At 36.8% G+C, this 25,052-nt stretch overlaps 1 protein-coding gene across 1 annotated transcript; it reads left to right on the top strand.

Annotated features, from left to right (window-relative positions):
• Positions 1-5,707: 5,707 nt before the first annotated feature.
• LOC134660640 (gustatory receptor for sugar taste 64b-like) lies at positions 5,708-16,966 on the top strand (the record flags this gene model as incomplete). Its single annotated transcript, XM_063516415.1, has 7 exons — positions 5,708-5,897; positions 11,674-11,828; positions 12,071-12,267; positions 12,804-12,980; positions 15,105-15,273; positions 15,877-15,966; positions 16,913-16,966. Coding segments are annotated over 7 exons (1,032 nt in total), but the record flags the coding sequence as incomplete, so codon positions are not given.
• Between the last annotated feature and the right edge of the window lie 8,086 nt (positions 16,967-25,052).

Below are 25,052 nucleotides of genomic sequence, written 5' to 3'. Positions count from 1 at the left end.
ATCGACTAACTGTAAATGCTAAACCTGTCTGAACACAGTGACAACCACAGGATTTTTTTTATAAAGTATAGGTAGACTTTATAAAAAAAATCCAATCAGTACCTAAATGTCCCCGTGCACCCGTGCTATGAGTAAATGTAGATCTTAAACACACAGTTATTTAATAAGTAGAATTTATTTCAAGGAAAATAGTATTTAAAGACGTATACTTACGAATTAAAAAATTAATTTGTTTGAATTTGAACCACGAATTAATTTTATTTGAGCTCCCGATTAAATTAAATTTGTTTTATTTATTACTTCAATTGGTTTTCCTGTACAGTAATACATATTAAAGTGTACCAAAGTGACTCCATTCGTTCATTATTCTCGTTTGACGTTGTTTGACGTAAATACGTTACGTTTAGTGCCATCGGATTAAATTTTTTAACGGTGTTGGTACTTATGTTTGCAAATTTGAGACTTAATGCTTACGACATTAAGCTCTGTTCTGTACGAAACATTTATTTTGACTCAAAATTTACGTAAGCGTTTTTATCATCAATGCAAATGGTGCGAAACGTCATTGGGATCCACATTTCTTGACGTTTTTGTTCTGCTTTGTGTGTCTATTTCTTTTATATTAAGTCAGTGGGTAATGAGTAAAGGCATTATGGGACTAAGTTGTTTTGAAATTCAGGAAAAATAAAGACAGTGGCATTATGTAGGACATGTTTAGGTGCAATAAGTTTGAATTTTGAGTTAGGATATTTTTATATGTTCTCAATTCTATACGACGAAAGACGAAGAAAAAGATTCTCCGTATAGAGTCTGTGCGGAAAGAGAAGAGTCGTGGAATGTATGGGTCCCAATACATTACTACTAATTTTTAAGATGTAATGTTCCACCGAAATCAGTCTTATGAAGTTATGAACTAAAAGGCTACCTACCTGGCCAAGTCTTTCTTGTTCCCTATTGGTACCAGTAAGGAACAGACTGCGAGCAATAAAAATGTAACAATATATATTTTTTTAAATACACACAGGAAACTTTTGAATTGTTTAGGTTTGTGGGATAGCGCTGCGTACTGCCCACGCTCAGACTGATGTCGGGAATAGGCTTAGGCCAATGGTGCACTGCCCATGCTCAGGCTGATGTCTGAATCGTTGAACGAACTATGTCAGGTAACGTAGCATGCGCCTTGGTCCGTGTCCACAAAGGCAATGGTAAAAATGTTACCGAAAAAGAAAACTGCGGACGAAGAGAAGGGCCACGTTAAAATAAAGAAATGCAAACAAATAAAATAATAAAATAAAAGATTCGAACACTCACCCGTGACAAAAAGCGGCTTTTCCAAATGTAAAAGGGATGTTCAATGAACGTTTAAAACTTTCGTTATTATGTTATCACTATTCGACAAACTATGCATTCTTGTGGTACACTTTACGGAAAAACTACTGCACTGTTAGGCTTGAGATTTAACATAGTAATTTAAATTCATGTCTAGATGTGTTATCAAACATAAAAATATCATTTTATAAACCTAAAAACATAAAATAATGTAATAACACTTTGTATTACTACTAGCGCCATCTTTTGGCAAAACAATGAATTAACATTCGTGGTAATGTTATATTTCTCTAACAGATGGCGTTAGTAGTAAATAAATAAATAAATATTGGACGTTGTTTTACAAATTGACTAAGCCCCAGAAAAGCTCAAGAAGGCTTGCGTTGTGGGTACTCAGACAAAGATACCTATGTGGTGTTTTCAATTTCAATAATGTCGATGGCGCTTATGCCATTAACAACGATGAATACAAAAGTGGGTTAAAATTTTGGATTCAGACCCACCTCGCTTCGCTTGGTTTGATTCCTAATTTAGCAATTAAGTTTCTGTGAATACCTACTAGAACAATCAATCTCGCTGTATATTCACTGCGGAGGCACAGAATAAATAATAGTACTAAGTACAGAAGACTCACTCTCTAACAAAACGCGTCTGTTACGATCAGCACAGATATGGCCGCTAGGTGGCGACAGCGCCACGCGCGGCTTATGGCTTTTCCCAAAATTGGGGCCGAACGGATGTACTTTTAGCTACCTGTAGCAAAGCGACGAAATCGCGGAGTGAGACACGCCTGGCGGAGGTCAATTTACTCGTATGTTTTGTGACGCTGAGGAACTGATCAGTCATGTTGTGTTAGCAAACATAAATCGGGTATTTTCAGTTCGAGAAACAGTTTTGGCGCCATTCATTCATTACGTAAGACGATTTTGGGGTGGAGGGGTGTCGTAGATATCTTATTTTTTCAATTTTTTTCTTACTTGGGGGAGGGAGGGGGTTTTTATAGTTCTTACGTAAGATCACAAAGATGCGATTTTTTTTAATTTCTATGAAATTGTGACGTTTAAAATAAGAATAGTACTTCCACACTCTATGCTATCAAACACGGTGCAGAGTTAGCTTAAACGAGCTCAAGTACCTTTGTCCTGTTTGCATGCAATGATACCACGTTCCAAGTATAGCGGATCATCTCCTGACTTTGTGTTACACTCAGTCAGTGTACAAACGTACGTACAAATAAACTTTCATAAAAATATTTTTTTGAAAAATAAACACTAAAACAAATCAAACGCGTACTCGTTTTTTCCTTTAGATTCTTACGTAATATGTATATGGTAGGGGGGTAGGGGGGTAGGGGGAGGGGGTCAGTATATTCTTATTATTTCTTACCTATGTAAGAAACACGTTGGAAAATCACATATATGTTATCGACCTTCAAAAACGAATCATACAGGTTTGGTATAGGGCCGTAAATTGTATGAAGTGATTTGACAATTCACGAAGACATATGCAATGACAAGTCTGCACTCTTGTCGTGAATTGTCAAATCACTTCATTGCAATTTAAGGCTCTATGCTATCCTGGTATGGTTTGTTTTTGCCGATTGATGACATATTTCATTCGTGTCAGATATATAGGCGGTCCGTTTGCCGTCCGATGTATTTGCATTCACAGTGGAGAGATATTTATGCCAGATGAGAGTAATCACATAATTTTGATTTTTATGAGTCGTCAAATATTTGTAAGCGTCCCGATCCGATATTTATGCGGATACAGACTAACGATGTTTTAGCCAGCTACAAAGCATCACATATTTTACCGAGGTAGTGTCGTCATATACCTACTTATGCCTCCAATGGAGCATCAGATATTTTTGCACGCCTGCCCACAGTCATATATTTTTGCTGGTGACTGTACCTAGTGAAACTCAGGTTTGTTGCTGAAACGCTGTTTTCGTCATCCGACTCGTATCGATGAGCACTTAGGAGAGTAGTACCCAAGATAAAGCTGATGCTGAACCTTGGCTGTACTTATTGGAACTCAGGTTTGGTGCAACATAGACACACGCTGTTTTGGACATCCGACTCGTTATGATGAGTACTTGGGAGAGCAGTACCCAAGATAGAGCTGATATTGAACCCTAGCAGTACCAAGTGGAACTCAGGTTTGTTGCAACTGTTTTAGTCAGCGCTGTTTTAGTCATCCGACTCGTCTTGATAAGCACTTAGGAGATTAGTACCCAAGATAGGTTTGGTGCAACATAGGCACACGCTGTTTTGGTCATCTGACACGTCTTAATGAGCACTTAGAAGAGCAGTATCCAAGATAGAGCTGATGCTGAACCCTGGGTGTACCTAGTGGAACTGTGTGTGTGTGTTTATGTGCGGAGCAGCGTGATTACCGCCAGTAGGTGTCCAGACGGGATAGTTTTTCGCTCAATTGTGTGGTGTGGACGCAAAAATTTAATTCAAGGACATTGGCTCGCTGACCTAACATTATGTAGGAAAGCCAGTACAAAAGTACTGGGCGACCGTGTAGGATGTAATAATAAGCGCTTATGAAATTGTATATTACATGTGGATGTAATTGGCAATTTGATTTTGTCGTCTGGACACGTTTTTAATGGACAAAGTAAAAGCTGTAACAGACAGGCGTACCGGACAGCAACCGGAATCCGGTCAGTATATTTTCTTTCTTGCTCTCACTTATAGCTGCGTTCTTAACGGACTTATTACATAGGTACCCACTCGATCGATCATGGAACAAGCCTCGGACTGGATCAATGTCGCGGTCCGGTACGTTTAGGTAGGAAAACTCCGCGAGCCCTTACAAAGCTCTGCTTTTTGCTAGTTGATATAGTCACTCTAAGTCACCAAAACATAGCCCCTAGTTACATCCAACTTCTAAGCACCATATACAAACATAGTACAGCCGCCATAAAATTACAGTCTTCTGGCCCGTCCTTCGAAGTGCAAAGGGGAGAGAAACAAGAAGATCCGCTATCGCCGAAACTTTTCACCAGTACATTAGAACATGTCTTCCAGAAGCTTGCGCCGCATTGGAGAGACAAGGGGTTGGTTGTCGGCGAGAAAAGGTTAACTAACCTTCGTTTCGCCGATGACATTGTCCTTTTTTCCCCAACGGCATCCGAGCTACATCATATGCTAGAAGACCTTAGCAACGCAAGCCTCGAGGTTGGACTAAAGATGAATATGTCAAAGACCAAAGTCATGACTAACGGCATAAAATGTAGGATTGAGGTAAACGGAGAACACATTGCATATGTCCATGAATACCTTTATTTGGGCCAAATAGTCTCTTTCCAGGCGCGACAAGAAAAAGAGGTCGATAGACGGACCGAGAACGCCTGGAAGAGCTATTGGTCCATGAAACACCTCATGAAGGGAGACCTACCTCTGTCTCTCAAACGTAGGCTCATGGACATGTGCATACTTCCAGTCCTCACCTATGGTGCTCAAACTTGGTCTTTAACGGAAGCTCAGAAGTCCAAACTCGGGGTTTGTCAGAGAGCTATGGAGCGCAGCATATTAGGTGTGAAACTAAGGGATCGCATCCGGAACACCACGCTGCGCTCTAAAACTCAAATAATAGATGTAGCTCGAAAAGCGGCCAAGTTAAAGTGGGACTGGGCTGGTCATGTCTGCCGCATGCCGAATGACTTATGGGCCAAGATAACCACAGAGTGGGTGCCCCGTGAGTCGAACCGGGGATCCGGCAGACCTCGTCGGCGATGGCGGGATAACTTAGACTCCTTTTTGAGCGACTGGCCAGATGTAGCTCAAAATCGGGAGGAGTGGAAGAAGAGGGGGGAGGCCTTTGCCCAGCAGTGGGACACAATAGGCTCGCAATAATAATAAATATTGATATAGGCAGAATTAATACTATTTTGTGATAAGCTTTGAAAATATGCATAAAATATCTTCTCACGTTGACACCAACTTCATTTATTTTCCTTTTTGTCAGTTGTCAAACCAGACGTCGGGAATTAACTCATAGAAAAAAGGTTTCTACCAAAGCGTAACGCTGCAGTAGGTATTATTTGTTTTGGAATAGATGTTTTTGGGTGAGAAATTGTTAAAATCTGTAACATTTGTAGTAATAATTGGTGGCTTTGTTCATTTCAGGCCTTTGAATGGGTTTACCCAGGCTAAAAATGTTCATCTATACCTGTACAGATCGATAAAGAAGAACGTTAAATAACATCAAAACATCTTGACTGCTTCATTGTAAACTTTTTTATTCATTTGAACGGTATCAGTCGATGAGGTTTGTTTTGAGGATCAGGAGGACCATGTGTAAACAGCCCTAATAAACACTGTCTGTTAGACAGTGTCTAACCTTTGAAGTAAAATGATAATCAATTTCTTTTTCAGGTCATTTATCGTTTTACGTATCCAGCGCAGTAACAACTATTATTTTCTTTCAAGTGGCAAAGAAATGGCCTACGTTAATTAAAAACATACCTCATTTTGAATTGGATGAATACGTGGATACGAGAATCAAGACGAAGTGTAACGTGTTCATTGCAATGTTTTTGACTGTGGCTACCGGTAAGTGTGGTTGATAAAATATAGAACAAAATGCGTCCTTGGATTACTAATAATTATGCGTATGAAAATTCTACAGTCGATTTTAATCTTAAATAAAAAATCGCTAATTATTAATAAACGCGCATCGTTTGCAATTTCCAAATTTTTTAAAGTGTTGTTATCGGAAAAAAATACTTGTAGGTATTGACACCAATATAATTTTGCGACTTCTGTATGCCTAACACAGCATTGGCGCGACAGTACCTATATTTTTTATTTAAATTTAAATTTTCAACGTACTAGGGCCTGTTCGGAAAGATAAGAGTCGTGGAATGTATTATACTACCTACACTACTTATAAAACCATATTTACCGAGATTTTTTTAGTGGGTTACTTGTTACTTCCGGCGACGGAATATATATAGACATCGCTCTCCATAGCAAAATGCCTTCAAAAAATATCGCCATCTCATACAAATACAAATGTTTATTTGTATCGACTACAAGGCACGCTAGATTTTTGTCGCTTACTCGTACTTCATATTTTTGTTTCAATGCTCTAAAAGCTTCCTCGGTAAACCCGGGCTTGCATCAATAACCTGGTACCATATTGGATCCTGGAATCGATCTTACCTGGATTTGCTATCTAAGATACAGGTATTTTTTAGATTCAGTGACATATTTAGTTACATGTTTTGACTTTAATAAAATAAAAATACATGATCTCTTCAAAACAACTTTTTAAAAGATTTTTTTGCTCTTATTTCATTTACAGGAGATTTTTGGACTATATTTGATTTATCTACATCGGTGCATATGCACTTCATTAGGTGCGCAACGCATAAATATAATGGTATGAGTTCGAAATCGCTTTCTTTCTCTGTCAAATATAAGTAAGAATAATTTAAATACACCAACAGAGCTCTCTGGTTAAAAGACAGGCATGAGGCATTTATCAGTGCAAAACTAAAACTTACCACTCCAGAAAAAGCGGGCCAGCAGTGTTCTTTCATGCAAAACGTTTTGAAATCATTGAGCATTTTAAATATACTATTTGTATCATGAACTGCGGAAACCATGTGAAATACTGGGAACAGCCTCTGAGTTGCCTTTAACTGAACTATTCCGGTGTATAAGAGTATCCTCTTAGCTTCTCCTTTATTTCCCTTTAAGTCTCTTGCAACGCTACCGGTGGCATCTAAATGTAAAATTGTAGGGCGTTCTTGTTTCAGGCTTCTTACCTCGATCTTACGAGTAGATACTTATAATCATTTATTTACAAACAAGATATATACAGTGGTATTACTAAAAGAAATTAAAAACTAGCTTAAATCTAAAATAGGCCCTAAAAGAACTTAAAAAAATATTAAAAATACGCAAATATTGGCCGAAACCAGACTATCGAAATATAAAAGTTAAAACGGAAAAATGATAGAATGTTAAAAAAATATATCCTTATGAAAGGTTATTTAAAATCTGAAAAAAGACAAAATTGATCACAAAAATACTATTACTATCTTACCTTTTACTACCTATTATACCTATTACTGTCAAGAGATAATTACTCGAACATTTTGAAGAAACAAAAAAGTAAAGGAAAAGGAAAAGAACTTTCTAATTGTTGTGTTGCCGCATCAATTTCGCCGTCGATTAATTTGTACCCCAATTTTTTATGCTTCTCAATTTCAAATTATAACATTCGGTTTCTGTTAATAGAACTTCTAACAATTGTGCCAATGAGGGATATTTCCGTCCTATATAACGGTTTATCTTAGCATGCCAACCTTCAATGTTATTGTTTGTTCTTATAGTTTCTTTCGCACAAAAACATGATTCCATCATTTAATTTTTTTCTTTAACCATTGCTTTTGGAAGTACTTCAAGTACTTGTTAAATTGTTTAAGTCCTTTACTAGGATTGGAAGGCATTTTCATCAGCATTGTGTATAAATAACCCTCTTCTATATATTTGTTAGTTGCGTAACAGGAATAAATATTCTTCTGTCACAACTGGTTGCCATGAAAGACTATAAGCACTACAATAATAAAATTTGGTAGAGAGGTGTAATCTATAGTACCCTATACTCAGCATGGTTTGACATGCTCTTGGCCGGTTTTTTTAGACTAGAACTTCTTGCGGGCAAAATAGACATAACCCCCTTTTTTTGCTTTAACGTACTATAAGGTAAACATGTAACACCTCTGGAGTTGCAGGCGTCCATAGGCTACGGTGAGTGCTTACCATCAGGCGGCCCGTATGCTTGTTTGCCACCGATGTGGTATAAGGTAAAAAGAATTTGTGGGTTTCCATGCTACTCGTGTATTGTAATCTGTCCAGCCGTTTTGGCGTGACGAGACATAGACGCGCATACATACATAAATACCTACAGTGACCTCTAAATCACCCATTTCAGGTACTTTTAAGGGTTTTGGATTTGGATTTCTTCTTTTATTTTAAGACTTTGTTGCTTCTTTGCTTAACTTTATGATTCTAAGTCAAAGGGAAATAGGTACCTTCCGTGTAGGTTTTTTAAGTAAGCATTAAAATATAAGTAAACAAGTATGTCACTTTTTTCGTGACCTAACAACAATTTGACAGTGTCGAATTCCAAGATTTTTTGATCAACATATACATAAACCACTTAATTTTTTTCTATTTAGGTTTGTACCAGAAACACTTATTTTATATAATAATAAAGAAACCATTAGAAATATGTGTTTAAATAACCATACATATACATAATCCACCTCATTTTTGGTAATACCACTTAACCCTTTTAATATTATATCCTTTTTATTATTATCGTCTTAGTTACTTTAGTATTCTTTTTTTTCCTTCCCCGTGTTGTATACATATTATTAATATATACTAGTATAAGTTACTATTTAAGCTACTTTATTGTTATACTCTTTTTATTTGTTTTTATATTATTAATCAATGTTTAATTGTGCTATTGCTAGCTGCTCAACCGATACGGGTCCCCGAATAACTGCCTCCCTTCCCTTGGAGAACCTGATGGTACCGTTCCCACATTGCACCCGTTCTTTTAAAGGCCAAAAGGGCTTAAACATACATATCGGCAAGATTCATATCCATACCAGTCTCCCAATACGCAGTCTGCTTATGTCGCCACACCTGAAAAATTAAGTACATTTAAACAGTCGGTCCCAGTAGTAAAGCGTATTCCTCGCAGCCTATGGATTCAGGTCGCTCACAAACTTGCAGAAGACATAAAATCCGCCATAACCCAAAACACACAGGAGTATTGGGAGCATTTCCTCACTTTTTCCTATCGGATACTATAGGTACGTAAAACTGGGACGCCACGTGCGTCGATACTCTTGCGCCGTCCCACCTTCCAGGGACCTCGACTAAGGCCGGGACAGCCGCCGCAGCGCCCAAGCACCTCAAACGGCGCAAATATGCAGCCATTGATTCTGGTTGCATGTTTGAGCCGTTTGGGGTGGAGACCCTTGGGCCTTGGGGACCCGGAGCACACTACATTTTAAGGAGCCTGCGAAGCGTCTCACTGATGCTACGGGTGACCAGAGGGCTGGTTACTTCCTTGCCCAACGAATCGGCATCGCCATTCAGCGCGGCAACGCCACCAGCCTTCTGGGCGCCCCATCCGGCGCCGAGCTAGCTCCCATTTTTTATTTGTAAATATGTGTATAATTGTATATAGGTAGATAGTTTTAGTTAATTTTAATGTTGTAGGTATTCTTTCTGTTTTTATATGTTTATGTTTGTAAATAAATCTCTCCTTTACGCTTCTTCAATTATTTTATTTTTGACATTTTATTTTACATAATTATTTGTACTTATTTATTATATAGAATTAATATTGAATAAGATCACAACGCAACGCAAAGTTATTGTGAAACAGAAGTCGCTATTTTTGGTTATCTAAGTGATATTATTTTTATACAATCTTCGCAACTCTTATCCATATCTTACAATTTAAAAGTGATTTTGAACTAGCGGCAATAAATGATTTAAAACAAGTATTTAAAAACGTGATCATAACTGGATGTTTGGAAAAAAGCTGAAGATCTCGAAGTCACTGACCATCCAATTGGTAAAAGCATTACAACGCAATTATGTAAGTTAGCGTTATTTCCGCCAGCGAACATTCAGATGGTTTTCGTGTGATTGCTGACCTCATGCCTAATACTGACGTCTTTACTCAGTTCACTAACACTACAAACGAGAGTGGGTAAAGAAAATACAATCCGAGATGTTTAGTCGTCATAATCAATTAAATAAAACGACCATTTTTCTGGAATGGTGACACCACCGTATTAGAGTCAGATTTGGTTGCCATCCGAAATTATGATTATTATTAAATAAACAAAAAAGAGAGGTGAAACAGCATGATTTTAGAACTAAGAGAAATCTGGCCGGATGCAACAAAAAACAACACAAAAAGCAAAAAAAGCCATTATACAGGAACAGCTATGGTTGAAAAATATTTAAACAATCTAATCTAATACCTTTAAACGAGCAATTCTTGTTTATTTATTTATATATATATATATATATATATATTTCGGGGATCTCGGAAACGTCTCTAACGATTTCGATGAAATTTGCTATACAGGGGTTTTCGGGGGCGAAAAATCGATCTAGCTAGGTCTTATCTCTGGGAAAACGCGCATTTTCGAGTTTTTATATGTTTTCCGAGCGAAGCTCGGTCACCCAGATATTGAGTTATTAATTGCCGAAGCCTTAAAGGCTATGAATGATTTCGAATTGCCGAATTAGCCTGTTTTAGTCAATTTGCGTAATTACTTATGTCATATAATATATAAAGGTTAATTTTAAATAGGCATTTTTTGCTGTCTCACGGCTAATACTCGAAGTCCATAGGACTAAAAGACTACCCAGTCTTTTAGTCCTGATTGAAAATATTATGTATATATTTTAAATCAGTGTACTTTTTATAAAATTAAAAAATAATGTACAACTATACCTTAAATATTATTTGTTTTTGACATTAATCGCATTTGAAGGTCCAAAAACGGCGAAATTTGCCGCTTTTTCGCGTGTCCCAGTTGCGGCATAGCCCAATAAAAGAATCATAACTTTGGATGTAGGTAAGGTATTATTAATAGCTTTGTATTTAAGTATATAAAGAGCATTTTCTAGAGAATTGATTTAATCATTTCGATAAATTAATGCTTTATTTAATAAAACAAGGGAAGCCTTTTTATCGTTGTCCCGCGCGACATTTGATTTGTTATGATTTATTATACCCCCAAAATCCATACAAATGTCGACATAGTGCCATACAAATGTCGAAAAGGTGTCATATAAATGTCACAAAATTAATAAATAATGACATAAAGATTTTGATACTGTCATACAATGTCGAAAAAATGCCATTTACATGTCAAATGCGCCTTACAAATTGCTAAATAGTGCCATACAAATGTCGATCTTTAAACGTCCATATCTGACTAACTATAAAAAGTAGAGTGGTGCCTTGTACAGTATATTTTTTATTGATAAGAATCCTTTCTAAAACGATGATTATAAATCTGAATCAATCCAAAAAAAAATACAAAAATACAAAATTAGTAAAACCACCCATAAGTTTACTCATAATTTAACTGAAAATTAAGAAAATGGTGAATAAAATTATTACACATAACTTTTGGTCGAGTCACAATCAGAAAGAACCTATAACCGGAAAAAAGTTTTTGTTATTCTGCGGAAAGAATCACATTCATACATTGTAATAGAAAATTTCTTACACAGTTACACAAATTTGTATAATATCAATAATTGATTTCAGTGGAACACATGTTAGCACAATTTTCTGGTATAGCAGTGGTGCTAGACTGCGCTGTAGACCATTCTCGATTATACAGAGACTACATCGAGTCTAGTTTCCCATGGGTCGTTGAATTTGGCCTATCAGACCATTTTCTTATTGGGATTTCTATACAGGTAACTTCATTATTTGATTAAGTTTTATCTGAAATAAATTCGCTGTAGGTACCTACTTTATCTATAATTCTCAGGCGATTATATGCTAAACACATTCCTGCATACACATAGGTATGCAGGAAGACTAGCTCCAATTGTACACATTCTGAGTCTTAATTATTGTAAATTAAATTCCACACGTAAGTAGGTAATAGATAGACAGACATACTTTAGTCAGTAACATTTATTTCATTCTGTTTCAGTTTATAAATATAACTGCAACTCTAGCCTGGAATTACTCGGATCTCTTCATAGTTTGTATAAGTTATTATTTGACTTCAATCTTACAAGGAATCTATAGAAAAGTGATTGATAATAAAGCTAAGGTATGTATGCGAATGGTCTGCAACTACTTACATATAATGCTTTTACTTCATTTCTCAGTTTTTGTCCAGATTTTGTAAATGTGTGTTTGGAGGATTGAAAGCAGAGGCTGGGAATTTAAGAACGAAGGGGGAATTGGATGATCTCAGATATTACCAATAGCAGATTTATTGCATGCAACTGAACCAAATGAAGATTATTCTGCTTAAGAAAGACTTGACGAGAGTAACTCTGATATAACAGCAGGTTACTTGGATTTGTAATGTCGGTCGATGTACGCTTATAATATTGGCTAGGCGCCCCGACCATAGCTGAAATTATTAAATTTGTCTTTCAGAATGCTAATACAGTTCTCTACCAAACTTCTTTTACCGTATTGACTAGTTCTTTTTGGGAATTTTCAATCACTCCGACATAAGGTACCTTTTCTATTAAACTTTGAGACGTCCTTACTAAGCTTATAACTTATAATAAAAATAATATCTCCGAAAGTAGAAAACCCACATAAGGTACTGTGGTCCCGTAGGCCGGTTCATTTTTTCCCAACTTACGCTTGGATCGATTAATTTTACTCGGATACAATGGCTTACTTTATGCCCTTGTTGTATAATCTACTATATTCTCTCAGTTGCAGTACTTGTCGTCAAGTTTTTGGGCTTCGGTTCGAGAGGACTACAACCACGCGGCGCAGCTGGTGCGAGCGGTCGATGAGGTCGTCAGTGGCGCCGTGTTCGCATCTTTTACCATTAATCTGTTCTTTATTTGCTTTCAACTGTACAATCTTTTGTCGTTAGTATTTCTTTAATGAATAGTCTGAGCGTATTTATGACCGTAGTTATGCAGAAAACGACCAACTCAATTTTTTTATCAATGCAGAAAGCGACCAAAGCCACTGAGTTAGGGTGTAAGTGCTATAAAAATATAATTATATAAGTTCCTTGGTTCTAGATACAGGCCTACGTCATTTTTTTCCAATTATAATAATTTTCATTCACCTGAAAACCTACTGCCCGTTGCATTAAGTTTTAAAATGTGACAACATAAAAGTGCGACACTTTCTGTGTCCGATATTTCCGAGCATGTTAAGAAAAAAAAAACAAGTTCCGCACCCTTGTGGTAAAACAATTCACCTGCTTGTTGTAGCAGATTCGAGTATTTTTTGTTCTAAGTTATTGTTTAACTATATATTAAAGTAGCTACGTAAATTTATTTCAGAGATGGAATGCGACTAAAACCTACGGTAAAATGTCCAAGATCTGGCAGCGGGTTAGTACAAAATATTGTAAAATGTAGTCCATCATTTATAATATTATAATCTTAGTCTTTAGGTACCCTATAGGTACTGCTTGGGCGTCGGCCTCCTCTCATCTGGGTGATTATCTCAACGATTTTTTTTTGCGGCGGAGCTGATAATGACAGTGTGGATTAATTGTTTCACAATGGTATTTTTTTTCTGAAAACCTTACACAAATTATTATCTTAAGCCAAATCGCAAAATGTTATAAAAGTTATCGATATTTATGAAAAAAAAATTTTTTCGCCGCAATTCTAATTTTGGTGTAGTGTCCTGAATCCATTTTTCTTGAATGATTTCTATAGTAGAACCATAACATCCATTGATTTAACTAAAACTTCACAAACTTTTACTCGTTATTAGTCTACGTATATTATAAGAAAATAAAAGTGAAAATTAGTAGGTAGGTACATGAATTGATACTCTAAACTAAGCATTAATAGTTGTCCTGGTAAAATAGTAAATTTTGGTGGTAAATATTGAAAATGATTTTTATGGTCGAACGAAAAGCAACAAGGCTAACAAACGTGTAGTAACCTGTTAATTCAGTTCTGATACGGCACTGAGCGATGATGATGAGTCGTATGACGCTAGATCTGTCCAGCAAACGCGACAAGTATCTAATTTTGGTGTATTAAAATACTTTTTAATGCAATTTTGGTGGTGTATCTAACTAATGACCGAAAAGTAGTTGTTTTTGTGTGAACTGTATTTAAAGCATGTTTATAGATTCTTTTTTAAAATATAAACTTGAAACTGAAGTGAGTGATACGGTTTACTTTTAAATATACTTTTATGCAATGGTTCTAATTTTGGTGCATCAATTTTGGTGGTTTTGGTGGTAATTTGAAAACCACCAAAATTGCTTAATGCCACTAAAATTGATACTTATGAGCCATAACTAAGTAATTTTGTATTTGCTGTCATATATTTATATTTTGTATTCACAGCATTAATGACTAAGTGCATTGATTACCAGTAAAAGATAAATACTTTACAATGAAACAAAATTTCACTTTTTGTAATTGCACTGACTTTAACCTACATTATTTGATTGTATAATGTTTTCATCTGACCTCAACTGGCTTAAGGAGCCGTTTCAGGGTAGATTTCGTTTACTTTTATTGAAATACCTAAAGATACAGACTATAATAGGGATGGTGGCCAGTAAATCTAATTTTGGTGGCAACCAAATTATTGAAATCATAATATCTCTAAAACTACTATGTATAATGAAAGGCCATTACTACACAATATCGATTGTGACTAGTTACGTATTATCGATACATAATTTAGACATAAACTAAAAAAATAAAAAATCCCACCAAAATTAGGTAAATTTTGGACCTGTTGAAATTCACCCATCTATGTCAGATATTCCTTACGCTAGCACAAAGCAGGTTGGGGGATACGCATCGGCAAGACCCAGAATTTGAACCCACGACTTCCTGACTGAAAGTCGGACGTCGGAACCACTCAGATACCACTTGCTGGTATACCATGAGTGATAATAATATTTTATCCATTAACATCAACAAAAATGATAGATAAGCAAGTAGACTACGTAGCTAAGTATTGGTTATCTCATGTTTTTATTTAATTAATAATCACTCAACAAATTTCAGGCCATTGGGAGGATATGAGAATGTGATATATCTCACCTATTCAATGATGTTTGTTTTATTTCGATATTTGTGTGTTTCTCTCATCGCTGCTCGAGTGCACACAACCTCACAGTCCCTGGCTCCTGCACTTTATGACGTTCCATCAACCGTTTATAACGTTGAGGTATGATTATTATCTATACTTAACTAACTTTACATGACACCTTATTAAGAACACAATATTTAAAAAGTATATAAGAACAAAAATGATAAATATTTCTGGGATTAAATTAACATATTAATCAACACGTATCATTATAATGAACTGTACAACTTAGCCAACATTTCAATTAGATCAATGAAGCATTTTACACGTTCATTAAGAGCCCATCAACGTGCTCACAGCGCCACTGATAAATAATTGTTATTATTGAAATTTAGCGATACCTAGATATTTAAATAAAAAGGGGCCACTATGTACTGTATTTTGTATTTAAGTACCTTTTGAATACATTATAATAGTTTTTACGTTGCTGGATTCGGCAATATATATGCGTCCAAAGTTACAACGGCCGTTTTTGTTTCCAAGCCGAACCAAGAGTTAGATGCAGAAAGCGGTAGTCTTGGACACTTTAAGACAAATAAAGGAAATAATCATCACACAATAACATTCATACAAAGTAATGTAACAAAATGCTATATATTATATAAACGCTTGTCATAAAGTTAGGTTAGGTGTTTATTTTGAGTTATAGTTATGTTTTCTGTAACTTCACTTATCTTCTAGGTTCAAAGATTTTTGGATCAAGTTCATCATGACACACTGGCCTTAAGCGGTCTTCAATTTTTTTACGTCACCAAAAGTCTCGTTTTGACTGTAAGTACCTCTTCCATTAATTCATTATTATTAGAAGAAACCTGAATATTATCAAATCAATCTCAGAAGAGAGATTATTATTAATAGGACTCGAACAACATCTGTTATGTACACAAAGTGTTCTATCACTATATGCCTGTATCCGTGATCCTATGATACTATTTGCATATTGTTTTTACTACCACAAACATGCTTCAATAACCATCGTCAGCACACACAAGAGCAATCACTGTTGTCTATTTCCGTGCTCCATTATGATGAGCATATCGCATCTCTAAGCGACAAAGATGCCGAAAACAATACACTATACAAGTGCGTTTCATTAAGTAACAGAGCTTAGATTTTTTTTAACCATTATCTATTTTTAGGATTCCGAACTTCAGTCAGCTTAATTGAAACTCTTTAGGTATAGGAATAGGATCACCTTGTTGTGCGTCCTTCAAGACCCTATTTTTTAGGAATGCGTGGAAGCATTCAGTTAAAATTAATACCAAATAATCAGAAGCAGTGAAAAAAAAATGAAACTTATAGTCAACGCAATCTAGACATTTATGCACATTTTAACGCTTGCAAGGGAAAGGGAATCAAAACCTTTACCCCGATTTTGGCGACAAGCAATGGCATGGCAGTAAGCCAGAAAACCATCTTTTTGTAATTTTTGTTACAAAATAATAACTTTTTTGTGATTATGAACTTATTTGCAGTTGGTAAACTACCGGGACCTGTGTACACGTCTGTAAAAACCTTCTGTAGTTCGTAATAATTATCAACATCACGTCAATAAAAATAAGTTATACTCTCCGAAATTACTAAAGTTACAAAAAACGGAAATTATTCTGATACTTATGTGTATGATCTGCCCTATCAACTTAAGTATCTTCGATTTATCGTCACTTTATGGGACTTCCTGTAAAGGCAGATTTGAAACCTATGTTGTTTGTTACAGGTGGCTGGTTCCATCTTTACATACGAGCTGGTTCTATTGCAGTACGGTGGATAATAGTATTAAAAAAGTAATATTAGTAAATGCTTAAACTTATAGGCATCTACACTATCTAATAAAATATAAATTTGAGATATTATTCAGTTTTATTTTACAAATCTGTACTGTAACCTAGCAACGGGAAAACACGTGAAAATAATCTCTCTTCCCGAAATAAAAATATTTCCAATTATTTATCTACAAATTTTTCGGCCAATTTGAAGTGAGAATCTATAGACGATCCCCAAATTGTGTTATCTCTCTACGGAGACCGCAGGCTGCTGGTGGAAACTTGGTGGAAACTCTAAATAGCACCATGGATGGGCTGGCCGGGTGACATGACAAGCTGTCATCAAAATTAACAAACAGTGAAAGTAAAAATTGTATAATGTTTACTCATGATTTTGAGGGTGCTGCTTGCAATTAAATTGCCCACTTCCTATGAGAAACTAAATACTTATACCTACTTAGTGTGCCGACCTCGCTCCATACAGTCTCCTGAGTGTATAACTTTTAATCGACTCACAGAATCAAGAGTATTTTTTATCTTGTGTTGTACATAATTACTTTGTAGTTAAGATTAGTTATTTATTCCTTTTTTACGTTTTTATTTGTAGGTACTTAATGCTGTTAATGTTTTATAATGATATCTGTTTAGTTTGTATTTTATATTTATAGTGTTTATGCCTTCGCAACCGTGCCTGAACCCGCCGGAGTTGCTGCATTGCCCTGTTTGCGCGGACGGAAAACAATATAAAGGTCACCGGGGTCTCGCTATCCATACGGCTTACCGGCATGGCACCCGTGTGGCTATCGACCCCCCGATTCCTAGCGCTTCTCAACCTGCACGGTCTTCCTCCGTCGGGGGCCCTACAGCGACACCGCCTACAGCCGATATATCACTTGCGGACAGGCTAGGGCTGTTGAAGGCCAACATATCATTTCAATTGTGAAAAGAATACCCCGTGGTGCGCGTTTCACTGTCGCACGCTGCCTCACCGAGTGTGTGGCCAAGGTTGTCGCGGAAAATTCTGTTAAAGCATGGGAGCGTCTGCTCACGTTTCCATTCACAGTTTTACACGCTGAAAAATCAAAAAAGGTATCACTCACCTCCCAAATTAAAACCAACACATCTTCTTTATCTGATCTACCAGACATCCCTCAAAATACACGCTCAACTCATAATTCGCTTCATACGAAAATAAAATCCATAGAAAATTAACTTTCAGAAGGGAACGTGAGTGGTGCTGCCCGGCTTTTATTTTCTAGTGATGACTTGGCTGCGCACTCGGCTGCTACTATGCTTTAAAAGAAAAACATCCTGAGCCTCCCATTTCTTCAAGACTGCCAGATCCTCCCTCCGTCGATGATCCCTCTGTCATTGTCACTGAAGATGCAGTGAGTCAGGCCATAGCTTCGTTCCCCAACGGGTCCCCCGGCGGGATGGATGGCTTGTCTCCTCAGCATTTAAAAGACCTGACTGCGATGACACTAGGCGATGCGAGGTCGGCCCTACTCAGAGAACTAACAGCTTTAATCAACTTGATGCTTTCAGGCCGCGTAAACACAGATATGGCGCGAACTTGGTGGAACTGGTCAAGAAGGACGGCGGTACTCGCCCGATTGCGGTTGGGTGCACCCTCAGGCGCTTAGCCTCCAAACTATGCTGCAGACAATTCAACCAAAGGCTAACAAAGATCTATAAACCTCGTCAACTAGGCTTTGGCATAAAGGGTGGTTGTGAGGCAGCAGTGCACGCTGCGCGTACCAGGGATCGGAACCGGTTTTTTGCAAAAACTTAGAAATAACCATATTTTTCCAATTATTTTATACTCGAAATGTAGGACTCAGTTGTGTTTTTAGGTTACGACTTCGTATTATTAGATTGCCCAATTAGAAATGAAGTAATTAGAAAAGAACGAAAAAATACCGTTTCCGTTCTCATACAAAAAATACCGGTATCCGATCCCTGGCGCGTACATTCCTCAATCGTCCGGACTACGAAGTGTTTGTAAAAATAGATGTCAAAAATGCATTTAATTCTGTCGACCAGGGTGCTCTGTTAGCAGATGTTATGGTGGTATCACTGATGTTAATACTATATTAAGACACTCTAGTTTATCTATGACAGATGCTCTTTGTTTGTCTATTCTATCATGTCACGGTCCTACAATGTTCTCATAAATAAAGTCTTATATTTAATAATTAAAAGTCTATTTGTTCATATCACTACATGGTGTCAGAAGTGATCAAAGAACTAAATAAAGTCATGAAAAATGTCAGAAGAGGTCGTAGCAACGAAAACAAAAGGAAGACATGGAATTCTCGGGTGCGCTCCTATGTGCACGACCGGCAATATGGCGGAGAATTATAAAAAATGGGCACAATCATTTAAATTGTATCTACGTGCATCGTCGTTAGACGACGAAACAGATCAGCGTAAAGTCGCATTGTTGTTACATATGATTGGTGAACGGGGAGTCGAGATCTTTAACTCATTCCAAAAAGATGAGGAGACAATAAAATATGATGATTTATTGAAACTATTCCAAGATTATTTCATTCATTTCTTCACCTACAAGCAAGGTGATGAAGAAACACTGGACGAGTTTGTGACTAACCTAAGGGCAAAAAGTCAAACTTGTAAGTTCTCAACCTTACAAGATACATTGATCAAGTCGATGTTTATATGTAATATGAACAGTAAATATAACTATGTACAGGAAAAGTTACTTATACAAGATGAGTTGACGTTAGATACAGCACTGCAAGTAGCAAAGAGCCTGGTTGCAGCCAAGAAACAGGCGCAAACAATGCAAGAGCCAACCGTTTTGTATATGAACAAGTCTAGGTCACGAACGCCAGCAAAATATACGTCGTCATCTTCAAGTCAACGGCCACAGCGTTCACATTCACAACAAAGTCAGCACAGGTCACAACAGTCAAGTCGGCAATGGCAAGCACAGCCAGGTCAACAACATCAGCCGTTGTGTGGTAAATGTGGTCAAGTTCATAGATACAAGTGTCCAGCTGCTACTGTGGAATGTCTGAATTGCCACAAAATAGGTCATTACAAAAGAATGTGCAGATCAGGCAATCGAGTTCACTATGTCGAAACAATGGAAGAACCAGAGGTTGGTGCTACATCATCAGATTTCTTCATAGGACACATCAAAGCAAGTACATCAGAATCTGAAGCAGAATGGTCAATCAAGGTAACCATAAAAGATGTGGATATCAATTGTCTTTTAGATACCGGAAGTGGTGCAGATGTAATGAATATTACAGATTACAACAGTCTCAACCTCAAGACAAAGTTAGATAAGTGGACCAGGATTACAGCATATGGTAGTCATAATATAGAAATTTTGGGTGAGCAAACATTTCTATGCAAATTGTTAGTGAATAATGTGTGTGTAACAAGACCCATAACATTTGTAGTTGCAAATGTAACTTCTCCTACAGTCTTAGGAAGAATAACATGTCGTCAACTGGGTCTAGTACAAAGAATATATTGTATTGAGTCTGAAGAAAGTCATAATGTAGATTTGGAATGTCAAAATAAGTCAGGTCAATCTAATAAAACCAAAAATGATGAAATGTCACAGTCAAACAGTCAAAGCAAAATGTCTATGTCAAAGTCACAAGTTGAATTGTCAAAACAGTCAAATGATAAGTTTATGAAAAACTTTTTGTCAAAATATGAAAATGTTTTTGTCGGTCTAGGATGTTTACCAGGTGAGTGTAACATAACTGTCAATCCCATAGAATTAGAATAGACAAGAACAACTGTCAATCTTCAAAAGTGCGACCAAAAATGAAATGCAATTGTGTGCGTAAATTGTCTATGTGAGATCAAAAATAGTGATGTCATGTTACAACATATTAATAATCTGTCGGTGTTTGATTGCTTTATCGACTACTTTTTCAAATGTGTTATTTTAAACGTTAAAATTCTACGACATTATGATGTATAAAATAACACCTGCACTGCGTGTGCTATCAAAATCGTTACAGCCTTATCTTAGTCTAACTCTTACTGTGTTGGAAAGTGAAGTTTAAATTTACTGCTAAACATCTGCACCTTCAAAAAGGGTATAACAATCGTTATTATTTGAAGTCGGTTATAAAGGTTAATATCTTAATTATGTCTTGTGAATAAATGATTACATAGCTATTAATATACCGACAAGTTATCGATACTGTCACCTGAACATTTTGTCAAGCCCTAGCGTAAAGTAACAGTTTATGTTTTTACGCAAAATATTTTAAATTATTGAGTAATATGATAAAATATTAGCACACAAAGGAAAAAAAACTTATAATCAACTGTATAATCCGGCTTCTTACACTTTTTATGCTGTTAATTTGACAAAATATCGTTAAGAAAATTTCGCTCGGAATATCATTATTCCTCTGAAATGAGTATTTGCTAGGTTTATTTGGCCCCGTGACACTGAAATCCGGTACACTACAAGACACTATCTCCATTGTATTACTTTATCAAATAGTTTTCTTCCGAATTTGTGTATATTTTTCAAATTGAAAATTACTGTGATACGCTCTTGGCCGTCCGCGGCCGTCGTCAAACTCAAAAATGGTCACGTTTTCTCATTTGTAGTCTGACTCTTTCGCACTCATGCGATGTTCATATACGTGATGGCTTCCCTTTCGCACACTTCAGCTGTCTGTCAAGCGCGAGCGCGAGAATGACAAGTCTGTGGTCAATCCAGATGTGCCGCCAAGGATAGATGCTCCAAGAAAGGTGCCATTTGCACTTTATCCTAAACTTCAACAGGAATTGGATAAGATGGAGCAGATGGATGTCATCGCCAAAGTCACAGAGCCTACTAAATGGGTAAGTTCTTTAATTCTTGTAGAAAAGAAAAATGGTCAACTAAGGGTATGTCTTGACCCTAGAAATTTAAATCAAGCCATTTGTCGTAGTCATTATCCTATACCAACTGTAGACATAGTACGTTCCAAAGTGCTTGGAGCTAAATATTACTCCACTTTGGATGCTAGCAGTGGTTTTTGGATGTGTCGTCTTAATGAAGAAAGCTCCTATCTGACAACTTTCAATACGCCTTTCGGAAGGTACAGGTTTAAACGTTTGCCGTTTGGAGTAAGCTGTGCTCCAGAGTATTTTCACAGGGTGATGACTGAAGCTTTTAGTGATATACCGGGTGTCACAGTATATAGTGATGACATATTAGTGTCGGGCAAGTCAATAAATGAGCATAATGAACGTTTAACCATGGTCTTTGAGAGAGCTCAGCAATTAAATATAAAATTTAATAAAGCCAAGTGCACATTTACAGTCACAAATGTCAAATACTTAGGTCATATTTTTACAGCCGAAGGTGTCAAACCTGATAATGAAAAAATTAGAGCCATAAAAGGAATGCCGTCACCTACATGTACTAAAGACCTACAAAGGTTTTTAGGCATGATTAATTATTTAGGTCCATTTATAAAAAATCTAGCCGAGGAAGTAGCCCCCCTGAGGGATCTCTTAAAAAAAGATAGTGTTTTCACATGGAATGAAAACTATGAGGCAGTTTTCAACCGTCTTAAAAATCTCATTTGTCATGCGCCAGTGCTAGCGCACTTTGATGTTAAAGTCCCGATAGTTCTTTCGGTAGATTCGAGTAGTACAGCGGTCGGTGCGGTCTTATTGCAAAATAACCATCCAATATATTATGCGTCTAAGACCTTAACAACTACTCAGCAAAGAATGGCTCAAATTGAAAAAGAACTTTATGCAATAGTCTTCGCATGTGTTAGGTTTCATCAATTTATTTATGGCCAAACAGTAACTGTAGAAACTGATCACTGTCCTTTAATAACACTTTTCAAAAAGCCACTTGCAGAGGTACCAACGCGTTTACAACGTATGATGCTTAAGATTCAAGCATATAGTCTCAATGTCATATATAAAAAAGGCACACTCATGTTCATTGCAGACACTCTATCTAGAGCTGCTTTATCTGAAACTAGTGTTGATGAGCTTCATGAGGACATAGTGGTCCATGTCAACTTGTTAACGAAATCGTTACCTGTGTCGCCTGAGCGTCTTCAATGGCTAAAGGACGCCACGAACGCAGATGAGGATATGCAAATTCTGAAAAAATATTACTTTGAAGGGTGGCCTATAACAAAATCGCAAGTTTTGCCACAAGTACAAGAATATTGGCAATATAGACATGACTTGCATACTGAAAATGATCTCATGTTTAGGAGTAACAGTATCCTTATTCCCAAGAAAATCAGGCCAGATATTCTTAAAATTATACATAGTGGGCATTTAGGGATAGAGCGTTCAAAGGCTTTTGCTCGAGGAAGCGTGTTTTGGCCTTTCATGTCAAGTGACATTAAAAATTTAGTAGAGTCTTGTCCTACATGCCTAAAACACAGAAATTCCAATCCTCCTGAACCTCTAATGTCACATACTTTACCAAGACTTCCATGGGAAAAACTTGGAATTGATTTCATGTATTATAAAAATAAAACCTACCTGGTAATTGAAGATTATTATATTCAAATTACATTGAAGTTAGTAGTGTTAGTACAACTAGCGCGAATGTTCTGATAAATACACTGAAACCTATATTTAGCCGTCATGGTATTCCATTTGAAATAGTGAGTGACAATGGTCCACCATTTAACTCTACTGAGTTCAAAAAATTTACCTCTGAATGGGACATAAAACATACCACTTCTAGTCCATACTTAGCCAGGTCAAACGGTTTAGCTGAGTCTGGAGTGAAAATATGTAAAAAAATATTTACTAAATGTGATGAGTCAGGTGCAGACTTTTACCTTGCTCTTCTCCAATACAGGAACACTCCACGAGGAAATTTAGCTTCTCCAGCTCAATTGCTGATGTCACGTAGTCTTAGAACTCAGTTACCTACCCTAGCAGAAAAGTTAAGGCCTAAAACAGTTAGGTTTGAGGAACATCTAACTACCAAACAACAAAATCAAACAACTTCAGAGAAATATTATAATAAAAATACAAAAACTTTGCCAGAGCTTAAAAAAGGAGATGAAGTGTACTATAAAAAGAGTCCAGATAGTGTATGGGTGCCAGGAGAAATTGTAGATGTCGGTCCGGAACCAAGGTCCTATATCGTGAGCAGTCCAGATGGATTTGTTGGTAGACGCAACAGACAGCACATCCTTCTACCACAATCAAGGTCAGTATCATCATCATCTAAGCAGGTATCCCAACACCAGGAGACGCCGCAGGAACCTCAACAACGAGAGGCAGCTAGACAGGAAACCCAATCCCAGGAGGCAGAGTCAGCAACGGGTCAGGCAGAGCATACAACTACACCGACTCCTGCATCGCAGACTACTGTATCTAATTATTCTAGATTTGGTCGATTAATTAAACCACCTAGAAAACTAAACTTATAATTTGACTGCTATAATTAATATTAATGCATATTTTGTATAAGAGGCTAAGTGGCAATTTTGTATAAAATAAGGGGGATGTTATGGTGGTATCACTGATGTTAATACTATATTAAGACACTCTAGTTTATCTATGACAGATGCTCTTTGTTTGTCTATTCTATCATGTCACGGTCCTACAATGTTCTCATAAATAAAGTCTTATATTTAATAATTAAAAGTCTATTTGTTCATATCACTACAGCAGAAGTAAAAAAAGAGCTACCAGAACTTTACAAATACATTTGGCAATGCTACGGAGCACCATCAAAATTACTTTTTGGAAATGAAATTATTCTTTCAAGTATGGGCTGCCAACAGGGAGATCCGCTTGGGCCCGCAATTTTCAGTTTGGTCATTCACCCCATCATCTCTAGTCTAAATTCTAAATTCAATGTGTGGTACCTAGATGACGGCTCCCTTGGCGGAGACGCACTAACCGTACTACAAGATTTACAATCTATCATAGATAAATTTTCGAAAATCACTTCGTGGACTGGGCGTTCGCACTTCGGCCAGTTCGGCTCTGCCCGCGTTCCTGGCCTCTGTATACGGCTCGTTGTCTCTCGTCGGTATTATTTTAAACCAGTCTTCGATACCTGATGATGAGATAGCGAACCTGAAGGAGGCCAGGGAGGCCTGGTGC

This window comes from Cydia amplana, chromosome Z (genome assembly GCF_948474715.1).
Source record: "Cydia amplana chromosome Z, ilCydAmpl1.1, whole genome shotgun sequence".
Taxonomy (NCBI): Eukaryota; Metazoa; Arthropoda; class Insecta; order Lepidoptera; family Tortricidae; genus Cydia; species Cydia amplana.
The sequence above is the reverse complement of the archived record's forward strand: the minus strand, read 5'-3'. Positions and strand labels throughout refer to the sequence as shown.